This window comes from Cyanistes caeruleus, chromosome 7 (genome assembly GCF_971803275.1).
Source record: "Cyanistes caeruleus chromosome 7, bCyaCae1.hap1.1, whole genome shotgun sequence".
In the NCBI taxonomy this organism is placed as follows: Eukaryota; Metazoa; Chordata; class Aves; order Passeriformes; family Paridae; genus Cyanistes; species Cyanistes caeruleus.
The window spans coordinates 39357676-39370829 of NC_141707.1; the positions used below are offsets into that span (position 1 = coordinate 39357676).

Below are 13154 nucleotides of genomic sequence, written 5' to 3' on the forward strand. Positions count from 1 at the left end.
CACCCCGAAAGTCTGAGTATGAGTGCAAAAATAAGCAGATTGAAGGAATAAATAAAGGGAGTAATCAGAGATGGAGGTAGATAGAAAATGAGTCTAAAAGCAGGTCAGCCCAGCCTAAGAGCATGATTTTCTTGGAAAAGATATCAGATTGTTCTAGACAAAGAAAATACATTAGCTCTCATCTTTTGGAACTGTAGTAATATGTCTGATATTCTGTCACATGGGAAATTAGAGGAGCAGAATAAAGTGATTATGAAGGGATTAGGATGTGGCTAAGGACTTGGCTAAATGGGAAATTGTATTGTAAAGGAGAATAGACAGCAAGAGGAGATCTCCACTGTCATTTCTCAAGGATTATTTTTGGCCACCAACCTGGATTAGCATTTTAATTATCCCCATCAATAAAAAAAAAAAAATGAGGAAATTTGTTGGTGGCTGAAGTTGGCAAGTATTCTCCAAACAAAAGATCAAAACATTGTAAAACAGGGGGGCTCCCTGACACCTGGAGTGAAAGCAAAGTTAGCACTGAAACAGCTCCAAACCCAGAAATTCATCCAAAATCAGGGACTTTGTAAGGATTCAGAATTTTCTGAAGAGAATTTCAGATCCCAGTGTGCATGACAAAGGAGGGAAGGGGGCTGAGATTTTATTTCTGTACTCTGGTGTTGCAGCTCCTGGGAAAAGGCCTGAGAGCTCTCTGCACCCCTCATTGCTGTGAGAACGCCTGGCCAGCAGCTCTTCCCACTTCAGAGTGGAAAAAATTATAAGAAAACCAAGAAATAATAAATTTTAGATGAGTGCCAGTGCTAAGATACCCCTGCTGTTCATTATACCAATGTGCCCCTGCATTTTCACATTGAAATTTAGGATTTAAAACCTTTCTTGAAATTTTTTTTCAGTGTAATTTTGTTTTTAACTAACAATTTCCCAAGTTTCTGTGCATTTCCCTGCTCAATTTTTTCAGTGAGTGGTACTTAAATTACATTCCTGTTTTCAAAATATGAGCAAACTGAAGGAGATAATTTATATATTTATGTGTTCTTACTTTCTCTGTCGGTCAGAATTTTGTGCACAAGCAAAGAAGAAAATTCCCCAATAAATCCCCTTGAAAGCAAAATTTTTGCACATTTATATGTGACCATTTGCTTATTTCCAGCACTCAAGGTGAGGCCTCTCATAATTATTTTATTTTGCAGTTCAGCCTTCAGTTTTATCACCTTAATGAGACTTTTGTTGTATTTTGGGGCAGGGGAAATGTTTGTTTCTCTCACATTGGAGTAAACAGGATGAGGGCAGGATTGTCAGTGCCATCTGACCATCCTTTTCATGAAGGAGTAGAGGAATTTGAAGGCACCTCTGAGTTCATTTGAACACAGAATTTTTAGCTCCCAATTCCAGTTGAATTTTGCACATCCAGAGGCTGCATGCCAAGCTCTCCAAGCTGAATTGCAAATTCCCAGAGCAGCAAAACTGGCAGAAAGTCCCCCAGACTTGGAGCTGTTTGTGCTTCTAGTCTGGAAGTAAAACATTGGAAAAAAAACCTTTCTAAATGAAGATGGAAAGTGGCCTTGTGTTTGTTGGAAGGTGTAGCCTCAAAAGCGGGATTTACAGGGAATTTTTCCATCATGTGCAAATATCCCCAAGGCTTTTATCCTGACAACAAACAGAAAGCATTCAGGATCCCTCAGCAGGGATAACATTTGGGACAGGACCTTTTCTGTGGGATTTGAGTCTCAATCCTGGACGGGCTGTGTTCCTCCTGTCCTCAATAGATGGTGCCAGAGGCTCCTTTTCCCTGCCACAGCCATCCCGCTCCTCCTGCTGGGGTGGGAGGATGCTGGAGATGCAGGAGGCTGGAGGGGGTGGCTGGAAAAGGCAAAAGGGAAGGGAAAAAGGTTTAAAATTGTCCATATTCCTATGGGATATGGAATTACAACTGTGTATCTGGGGACAGGCACCGTTCCAGCAGCTTTTCAGTGATTGAGGGTTTATTTCTGCTGAAGCAAAAGTTTAGCCAAAGGCTCCCTGAGCTTTTTGGGAATATTTTCACCCTCAGTAGCTTTGCCCTGAAACGTGGGACTCTGGATTTCCAGTAACTGCCGTGTGTTTCCCACCCCAGGTGCGACGCCAGTAGTTCCCACTCGAGCAGCAACCCCAAGGTCGATGAGGAATAAATCTCATGAAGGAATTACAAATTCTGTGATGCCGGAATGTAAGACTCCTTTCAAGTTGATGATGGGGGCATCTAATGCCATGGGTAGGCTTTATGTGCAAGAAATGGCTGGAAGCCAGCAAGCAGAGCTCCATCCTGCCTATCCCAGGCAGAGATTGGGGAGCAATGAACTGGGGCAGAAGTCTCCGTACCGCGGCAGTCACGGGGGGATGCCCAGCCCGGCGTCCTCGGGATCGCAGATCTACGGGGACGGCTCCATCTCCCCCAGGACTGACCCGCTCGGAAGCCCCGACGTCTTCACGAGGAACAATCCCGGTTTTCATGGAGCACCCAACTCCAGTCCTATCCACATGACCAGGACGCCTCTGTCCCCGCCGTCAGTCATGCTCCACGGCTCTCCCATACAGTCATCCTGTGCAATGGCTGGAAGGACTAATATACCTCTTTCCCCCACCCTGACCACCAAGAGCCCGGTCATGAAAAAACCCCTGTGTAACTTTTCAGCCGGTATGGAAATACCACGAGCAATGTTCCACCATAAACCCCCCCAAGGCCCACCCCCACCTCCTCCACCGCCTTCTTGTGCTCTTCAGAAAAAGCCATTAACATCCGAGAAGGATCCGCTTGGCATACTGGACCCGATTCCCAGCAAACCCGTGAACCAGAACCCCGTGATCATGAACCCCACCACTTTCCACTCGAGTGTCCACTCTCAGGTACCCGTGATGAATGTAAGCATGCCCCCCGCCGTGGTGCCCCTGCCCAGCAACCTGCCCCTGCCCACCGTCAAACCCGCCCACGTGAACCATGGCGCTCACGTCCAAAGGGTTCAGCACTCGGCTTCGACGTCCCTGTCGCCGTCGCCGGTGACGTCCCCCGTTCACATGATGGCGGCCGGCATCGGGAGGATCGAGGCTTCTCCCCAAAGATCGCGTTCTTCTTCCACCTCGTCCGATCACGGAAACTTCCTGCTGCCTCCAGTAGGGCCACAGTCATCCTGTAGCGGTATCAAAGTCCCTCCCAGGTCCCCGAGGTCAACCATAGGGTCACCGAGGCCATCCATGCCATCCAGCCCTTCCACCAAGCACGATGGACTTAATCAATACAAGGACATCCCTAACCCATTAATTGCTGGAATGAGTAATGTATTAAATCCTCCAAACAATGCAGTTTTTCCCGCTGCATCGGCTGGAAGCGGTTCCTTGAAGAGTCAGCCTGGTTTGCTGGGAATGCCTTTAAATCAGATCTTGAACCAGCACAACGCTGCCTCTTTTCCAGCAAGCAGTTTACTCTCAGCAGCAGCCAAAGCACAGCTAGCAAATCAAAATAAACTTGCTGGTAACAACAATAACAGCAGTAGCAATTCTGGACCTGTTGCCAGCGGCGGCAGCACCGAAGGACACAGCACTTTAAATCCCATGTTCCCTCCTGCTGCCAACGTGCTCCTCCCCACCACGGAAGGGCAGAGCGGCCGGGCAGCGCTGAGAGATAAATTGATGTCTCAGCAAAAGGATCCTCTGAGGAAAAGGAAGCAGCCGACCACCACGGTGCTGAGCTTGCTGAGACAGTCTCAGTTGGACAGCTCCGGGGTTCCCAAAGCTGGGTCTGATTTGATAAGAAAGCCAAGTCAAAGCTCCTTCCCCGTCAGCTCCATGTCGCAGCTCCTGCAGTCCATGAGTTGTCAGAGCTCCCACGGGAGCAGCAATAGTTCCTCGGGCTGCGGGAGCTCCAGCAGCGCCCTGCCCTGCCCCGGCGCCCAGCTGCACCTGCCAGAGCCCGCGCTGGGCCCCCCCGGCGTCGTGGCCCCGCTGGCCCCGGGGCTGCCCCTGCGTGGAGAGGGGCTGCCCTGCCCCAACCCCAACCCCGGCTTCGGCGCCGGCCCGGCCCCCTCCAACCACCTGGCGGGGCTCCTCAACCAGATGCAGGCCAGCGGGAGCTGCGGGATGCTCCCCCAGGCGGGAATGGCCTTAGGGAACTCCTTACATCCCAACCCTGCTCAGGCCAGGCTCCAGGCACCCTCCGCGCCAGCGATCCCCAACAGCATCGCCAGCAGCTGTAATCAAACCAGTCCTGAAGCAGGTACGTGGCCTCCCGAGGGGGTTCTCCCCGGTTTCCAGCCTTGGAAATCACTGATGGCTGGTTGTAAATGTTCCTTGTTAAATTTGGGTTGATCCCGGTGAAAAGGCACATACTCAAAAATAAAACAGAAAGGAAAAAAACAAAACAAAACCAGTGGTAAATTAAAACATATCTCCCTTTTTCTGGACAAAACCATCCTGGCCTGCTTCCTGTGACAGCTCTTGCTTCTGCTGACTTCCACACGCTCTCCATGAATAAAATCCATTCACTTCTGGATATTCCCACACCTCTGTTGTCTCTTCTCCAAATAAATTGGAGTTTTTTTGCAGCCTGCGCTGCTCTGAGCCCACAAGGTCGTGGCTCACCTGGCAGTGCGTGTCCAGGTGATCCACGAGTTCTTTCCTGCTGGAATTAAAGAGGTGGTGTCAGAGATTGGAGCAGATCCTGTGAGTCCCAAAATGTACAAAATAAACCTTTTCAGGGCCAGCAGGAGGGAATGGCAAGCCTGTGTTTGCTTTTATTGAGGTAATTTTACTAAGGTGGTGATTAAATGGTTGAATAAACACTTGGAGGAGTGTAGGGAGAGATTTCCTGGTTTGTTCATCGGGGAAGATTTGGAGAGGAAATGGGTTTGCTGCTGTTATCGTCTCTGGGGGGTTTAAAGAAAGGAATCAGCTCAAAAATGTGAATTTTATTGACTATTACTGGTTGAACAAAGTATTAGAAGATGGTAGTGGTGGAAATATCTGAATCAGAATGAAAACCCAGGACTCACCTGAGTGTTCAAGTGGCCTCTCATTAACCCAGGCAAGAACCTGCTCTGCATTCCTCAGCTTCCTCCTTTAAAATGGAATTATAGAAAAGCTGAATTATAGACAAATAATGTTCTAATAGAACTGTGGTCATGGCTCTTGATGACTTTTAAGGGTTTCTCCCCATCCCTGGGATAAACTGATTTATTTATTTTGGCCTGGAGTGGTCACAAGAAGCAGCTCTCAGTCCTTGTGTGGCTCTTTGGCCTTGTCATGCTGCCCCTGGGGGCATTTCCTGATGCAGCTTCTGAGACTTTGCCCTCTCTGTGCGCAGAACAAAGGTCTGGGATTGCCTTGGGAATTCACTTCCCTGTCCCACTGAGCCCAGGACACAATCCCTGGGGCAGGAACCCCTTGGTTCCCACCTTGCCTGGGGTTCCCACCGTTCCCAAAGGTTCCCGTGGTGTTCCTGGGTTAATCAGAGCCCGGGATTGTAATTCCACACAGCTCCAAGCTGAATTTCTCCCCCCCAAAAAATACAAATGCAACAGAACAAATGAGCCAAAGCCCTGAAGGAAGGTTCCAGCATCAACAGGGTTCTCATCCCTCTGTGAGCAGGAATAGGGACATCACCCCATCTGGGGGCTTCTCCTGGCACTGCCACTCTGGGGATGCCTCAGAGGTTTGGAGCCATCACAAAGCCTCAAGTGACACCTTTTTCCTTAAAGGAAATTCCTAAAAAGGGAATTCCGTGTAGGCAAAGGCTGGAAAGTTGGGAAATGTTCCATTCTCTGCTGCTGAAGTTGGTATTTTTATTTTTTTTTTAGCTTGGTGCTTGCAGGATACACAGCCTGTATTTAATTATTTCTTGAATATCCATGATAAAGCCTGGAGAATGTTTTCTTCTCATGTTTGTGTTATTCCCTAAAACCTTCAGTGAGCCTTTTCCTGGGGCCTCCCAGCAGCACAGGGCTCAGGGATGAGGTTTAATCCAGAGAGAGGGGAATTCTGTTGGATTTCCAGGAGAATGGAAATGTTCTTTCCGTAAAACTCATGTGAAATGTTGAGTGTTTTGTGTTAATAATATTTTTTTTTAAATAAAAGTGAGTTCCCAGCCTGTATCCAGCTCTATAACAAAACTGGGAAGAGGAATTTTGGGAATTCTCCTCTGTTAGTTTTGGGGATGGAGCTGGTGAAAGCCCCTGTACACTGAATTTTCAAGAGCAGGTCAGCTGAGGAAGATGTCTAAAGGAACATTCATATTTCACATTCATATTTCAGTTTGTGGCTTGTTTTTTCCCTTTGTTTTGAAGGATTTTAATTGCTAAATTTGTTTTCTGTGTCTGTGCCAGCAATTCAGAACAGCTACTCCTCAGAAATAGCTCCTGAGAGAAAAAATCCTGTGAATCCCCACAATTAGCTGGTTATTGCCTAAGCTTTTAATTATATTTTAACCACATGGACCAAGTTTTGTTATTCCAGCTCTTGTTTTCTTCTTCCACAGATCATATCTTTAGTTCCCAGGTAATTTTCAGGGTGTGTGTGGTGGAATTTGTTCTTTTTGTAGGATGGAACTGCATCGCTGGGTGATGGATTTGATTGTTGGTTTTTATTTATTTACCTTTTTCTTGCTGTTAATATGTAACAGGGTAAAAAAATAAATCTGTGTTTGAGTGTTGAACATTTAGCATCCAAATCCTGCTAAGAAAGCAACATCCAGAAATAATGGGATGGATGGAAATGAGTGAAAATGTTTGGGAATAAAAGCTCTGGACTGCTGATAAGGGAAATTAAGGGAACCTCAATAACCACAACAAATAAAGGTGATCAGTGGTCTCAATGTAATAAATTATAATTTATAATTAGCATTATAAAATAGGAGAAACTTTGGGTCTAGAAGTTAAGAAGTGACAAAAAACTGGCAGATTTGGCAAAAAAAGGCTTCAATTCCTTCCCTGGAATGGGAATTTTTGCTGGTGAAATGCACAGAATAGGAATTGTAAAATATAATTAAACAGGGAGGAGCAGAACACAAATCACTGAGGGTGAGGAGAGGAATTTGTTTTAATACAGCCAAGAAAATTGAAGAATTCATTTTAATAGGGGCAAGAAAATTGGGAATGGAACATGGCATTGGAAAACAAAACCCCCAAAAGAAGGGGCTTAGGAGGCTTTGATTTAATCACCTCAGTGCAAACTCTTGAAAACACAAATTAAACCAAGCAAGTCTGGATTTGCTTCCCAAAATTACTTTATATATCCTAAAATTACAAAATCAGAAGAACTTTTGGACTCCAGGGTCTGAAGAGCATCTGACAACTTTTTGGGACTCGTGTTCAAGAAAAAATTTCTTCTAAGACTGGAATCACCTCTAGATAGGATGGCAAGAACCTTCTCTTCTAATTATAAAACAAATTTAAATATCCCATTCATTCAGGATTCATAGAAACATCCCTGCTTGGGAGAGATTATAAGGCATCTTATTACTAATTAATTATAATATGATTAATAATATATATATGATATATATTTAATTAATTATAATCTTAAAATGAATTATAATCTATAATAAGATGTTACTTAAATTTCCAGCTTCTTTCTCCCATTCTTATTTCTAAATAATAACTTATTTTCCATTGATATTATTTTGAGGAAAGTGGGGTTTTTTTCTATTCAGGTAAGAACTGTGATGAATAAGGAAAATGTTCAGTGCTTGCATGGACACAGCTTGGGGTTTTCTGGTGTTGTTTTACCTCTTAAAATTTGAATTTGCCAACAACTGACAATCTTTCAGTTAACCAAGCCCTTACTCTGTTGGTGTTTTAACTGCCATGCAATTTTCTAGGATTTTATATTGATAAAAGCCAGGGAGTTTGTAAAAAATAATAACAAATGAATGTAGAAAGATGAGTCTTATTAAAGATATTATTATGGAGAAAAACTGAATTAATTCTATGGGATTTCCCACACATTTTTAGCTCTTACCATCTGAAAATGGAACCAGTGGGCAGCTCCAGCTCTTGCTAGAGGGAGGAGTGGGGATTACTGGAAGAAATAATGCTTTTTATTGAATTTTTAGCTTCCCAAATTCGCAGTTTTCCTTCATTTGCAATGCATCTGCCACAGCTGCGGGTGGGGAGAGACAAGAGCTGAGTGGGAAAATCCCAAATTCCTGCTCCTGCACTCGTGTGCTGTTGTCCTGACAGTTTTCTACTCAAGCACTGCTCTGCTTTCTGCTGGCAGCTGAGCACATCACAACACTTCCCTCCAAGTCATTTTCAACCCAGCAGTGCTGGGAAAGTGCAGAAATCACAGGAGATGAGCCAAGACCAAAATTCAGACAGGTATTAAATTCTAAAAATTAAATTTTAAAAAAGCCTAATGTTTTTTTTAAATTTTAAAAAGCCTAATTTTATGGACTTCTGTGTAAATAGAGAGTTTTTTTGCCCTTCCCCCAAAATTTTAGGGGCTAAGATTTCAGCTTTGTTGTAAATGAAAAAAAAAAAACCCTGTGATCATGGGATGCACAGGAATTCCGGGCAGGTAGGTGAATATTTCCCAGCAGAGCACATTCCACGGGCACAGAGTGCTGCAGACAAGGGCAGTTCAGGATTTGAACTGGTTCTGATGGGGATATTTTATTTATTGGCCCATTTTGGGTGATTTCTGTGCTGTCTTAGGGCACTGCAGGATCTCGATAAGGAGAGCGAGTGACAGCAGTTTGTGCTTAACTGCTGAATTATGGTTTCTTTGGAATTGGAAGCAGTGTAATAAAGGAGATACCAGATAAAGATCTTAAATGTTTTCCATTTCAGAAAGAAAAGGGGGAATATAATGGTCAAAATGTGTAATTCCTGGTTCCAAGTGTGCAGGTAAGGGATGGAATAGGGAGTTACAGCGAGAACTCATTGTCTGGGATCGTGAAAAGGACTCTGAGGTTGTGTTTTCCTTCAGCAATTTCACTGGGAAGTGAAGGCTCTGGAAATCATTAATTGAACAATCTCCCCTCTAACGCAAGCTGTGAGGTTTTAGCTCTAATTTGCAATTAATTCCAATTTCACCCCGGCGTGGCAGCAGCTCCGGGAGACCTCGGGCGTGGCTGGGTGACCCCGTGGTGGCCGCGGTGGCGCAACCCCTTGGAGCTGTGGTAGTAATTAAAATATCAGAGTGATCTTCTCACACCCTCCTGATCTCAGGGTCAGCTCTCTCCACTGACACTGGGGTTTTGGGGAGGATCCTGCAGATTTCTTCTGCCTCAGAGAGGATGGAGATGGTGAGAGTTGAGTGAGGAGTTCCTTGAATGACCAAGGAGAGAAACGGGAGATGCCAACAAGGGTTTCCAAGGCTTGAACGGTTTGAAATTAGAAAAGCAGCCAGGAAAATATCCAATCTAAGCAAAGCTGGCTGTGGTTTTAGGGGATGTGCAGAGATGATTTACAAGGACTTGGAGGGACCAGACACAGGGAATGGCTTCCCACTGGCAGAGGGCAGGGATGGGGGGGATTTGGGGAAGGAATTCCTGGCTGGGATGGAATTCCCAGAGCAGCTGTGGCTGCCCCTGAATCCCTGGGAATGTCCAAGGCCAGGTTGGAGCACCTGGGACAGTGGGAGGTGTCCCTGCCATGGCAGGGGTGGGATGGATGAATTTTAGGTCCCTTCCAACGCAAACCAGTCTGGGATTCTCTGAAAAGCAAGAATGGAAAAAATGAAATTTATGCCGTTTATTTGTGCCCTGTTCTAAAAATGTTTCAGGTGTCAATGGCTAATGAGCAAGTTGTGCATTTTCACTTTTCCCAGTGCTTCACACACCTGTTTTAGTGACTGTTTTTTCCCCACAATTTCCAGCACTGTGTTTTTTGAGACTATTTAAATCCTGGGGTGTGTAATGGAGAGTTTCTCACAGGGAAAAAGAGTTGCAAAATAGCACTTGAAATATTCTTTTCTAATTAATCCACTTTAAGTGCAATCCTTTTGGAAAATGCATCTGTGATTAGGAAGAACAGTTCTGAGATATTAATGACAAATATCTTCCACTCTGATTTCTTTATTTTAAGTGAATCTTCTTGAACACAAACTGATTCCATAATACCCATTTATTTTATTGTCCTTGCTTAAAGAACACCTGTCGAGCAATGCTTTAAAAAAAACAACACAGCTAAAATCCACACAGGAAAATGAACCTGCACTGAAAAGAAAATAGAATTAAAGATGATTATAAATACAATCAGTAATAACTTTAGAAATTTAAATGCTATTTATTTGCTCCCGAAACATTTCTTTGGCCCTCTAAGAGAACAACAGATGTGCATTTTCTGCATTCTGGGTGTTTCTTCTTTTCACTTTTCACTTTTTTCTTTTCACTTTTTTTCACATTGCAAAGAGTTCATTTTTCTCAACAAGTGGCACAAGGGCCTTTGGCAGAGTCTGTGGCTGCAGGAGCTGGGGTTGGCCTGGGATTTTATGGTTTTTAGTCTGACTCCTTCATCTTTTTTCATTCTGATTATTAAGGACTGTTGTTTACTGAGCTCACACATGCTTGGGTTCCCTGGATCCAAAATTCCACATTTTTGTGGGACTGGGAATTAGAGTCGAGATTCCCTTTTGGTGTTCAACTCCTGTTTGTATTTCTCATCCAAAACCTCCCAAATCCTCTTCCATGGGGCCATTTACCTGGGCAGAATGGAAAACAGGAGCAGGAATAAATTGAAAACAGAGATGAGGTCCACTGGAAAATACCCAAAGTCAATTTGATATTCAGGAGATTTCTCTAGAATAATTTCCTCATGCCTGAAATAAAAATCTCTCTGTGTGTTCCTTGACACATCCAAGGGGGAATGGTACAGCTGATTCTTCCATTGGGAATTTCTTAAATTTGCAGGTTGCTCTTTGGGACTTTACATCATTTTTAAATCCTTGGGGCATTAGTTCTAAATACTGATTTTATATCTAAAAATAAATAAATGAAATTTGTTTCTTGTGGACAAGAAGGTTTTTGACCCACTCACCCAGAGCAGGATTTCCTCTGCTCTACAATTGCACTTTGCTCTCACCTCACCTTTGGTTCCCTTATTATTTAATTTCTGCTGTGAAACGTGACCGTGGCACTGAGAGAGAGGGGTAAGATTTGTTCTCTTGAGTTCAGGGCAGTGCAAAGGGTCCTGTGCTCATTTTGTACCTTTTGGAGTTGTCACAACATTACAACACTTTAAAAATGTCATTTTAGTTAAACGTGATGTAATGGTTTGGCTCAGTTCTTATCAAATCCCTCTTTAAAGAGTATTTGTTAAGAAAAATAAGAATTTATATTTGTGATCATTGATGCCTTTCAGTCCCTCATCCTAAGAGCTGTGTGAGTGACCACTGTCAATTCAAAACTGCCTTAAGTAAAAAAATAACAATCATTTATATTTCAGCTTTGCTAAAGGGGTATAAAGATACCCAAATAAACATTTTTACTCTTTCTTTGTAGCCTTCTCATGGTAAATTCACCCAGTTGCCCTTTCTCTTCCTCCCAAGTGATGGATTTTAGACCACCCCAATTTTTCCTTTACACATTGTGAATTCCTCCTGACCTGGGACAGTCTCATCATACCATGTATTTTTTTTTCATTCAGGACTCTAAAACAATGCCTTAGATAATAATCTAAAACCCAAAACCCCGTGAATGAATTAGAACTGGAAGTGGATCATGACTGAGTCTTTCACCCAACATCATTCCTGTGTGATCCTTCTTCCTGGTCATTCATTCCAGCCTGGTCCATGACTTTATTAAGTCATGGTTGGTTTTGGGTTTATGCTGTTGAAAATCTCTGATTATATGTGAATTAGATGATGCTATAACCCCTCTCCAAGAACTTTAAGGGAAGTACAAGTGCACAATACCATAATCTCTAATGGGGTGTGGTACAGAGCATCTGCAGCATCTCATGGCAGATCATTCCTGTTTTTCAAGCGCTCCAGTCTGGATTCCCCAGCTCCTTTTCGTGGTGCTGGTGGTGCTGTGTGCCCTGGAGGTGTTTCCCAGCAGGCAGCACCCTGTGAATATTCTGTTAATATTCTGTTAATATCTCTGTTAATATTCCTGCCTTTCCCATTCCAGGGGGTTTGGGCCCGTCGTCCTCGATAGCCATCGCTGGCACCAGCCAAGCCGCCATCACCAAGACCACATCTGTGCTCCAGGACGGTGTCATTGTCACCACTGCAGCTGGGACCCCTCTGCAGCAGGGCCAGCTGCCCATGGGGGGCGAGTTCCCCTTCGCTGGCCACGAACACTCGCTCCACTTCCCGCAGAACAGCTCTTCAAACAACAATCTGCCACATCCTCTGAATCAAAACCTCCTCAACTCCCTGCCTCTCTCTCTGCCAGTGAATCAGCAACATCTCCTAAACCAGAATCTCCTAAACATCCTCCAGCCTTCAGCAGGAGAAGGCAAGTCTGAGGTCAACCTCAACCCTTTAGGTTTTCTGAACCCGAATGTCAGCGCCGCTTTAGCGTTCCTGTCCGGCGACGTGGACGGGCAGGTTCTGCAGCCCGTGCACTTCCAGCTGCTGGCAGCCCTGCTCCAGAACCAGGCCCAGGCAGCTGCCATGCTCCCCGTGCCATCCTTCAACGTGACCATCTCTGACCTGCTGCAGCAGCAGAGCACCCCCGCGCCCCCCGAGCCCCTGCCCGACGGCAGCAGGGTGGAGAACCTCCTGTCCAACCCCATCCCCGGCTTCCCAGGCACCGAGCCCGCTCCCAGCCCCCTGCTGCTGCCCGCTGCCTCCGGGGCCTCGGCGCTCATGGCCCTGAACCCGCAGCTGGTGGGGGGCGTCCTGAGCTCGGGCAGCCACCCCGAGGTGGCCATAGCCACGTCCTCGCAGGCCACCACCACCACCAGCACCACGTCGTCGGCGGTGGCCGCGCTGTCGGTGTCGGCGCTGGCCGGGGGCACGGCCGTGGTGTCCATGGCAGAAACGCTCCTGAACATCTCCAGCGCTGCCGGGAGCGCGCCGGGACCCGCCAAGCTCAGCAACAACTCCGTGGTGCCGCAGCTCCTGAACCCTCTCCTGGGGACAGGCCTGCTTGGTAAGTGCAGCTGTTGGGAAAAATCAAACCTGAGGAGGGAGGATTGCAGATTTGGGTTTTTAATCTGTAAAAATTCCACTTT

General features: G+C 45.4%; 1 protein-coding gene across 2 annotated transcripts in view; it reads left to right on the forward strand.

Moving 5' to 3' along the window:
- MBD5 (methyl-CpG binding domain protein 5) overlaps positions 1 to 13154 on the forward strand; it is a 109059-nt gene that overhangs the window by 80258 nt on the left and 15647 nt on the right. For both annotated transcript variants that reach the window (XM_086898234.1, XM_086898235.1), the window contains 2 exons: positions 2120 to 4252; positions 12104 to 13072. In XM_086898234.1, coding sequence (XP_086754360.1) covers positions 2120 to 4252; positions 12104 to 13072 — 3102 coding nt within the window. The remainder of the gene's footprint in view (positions 1 to 2119; positions 4253 to 12103; positions 13073 to 13154) is intronic.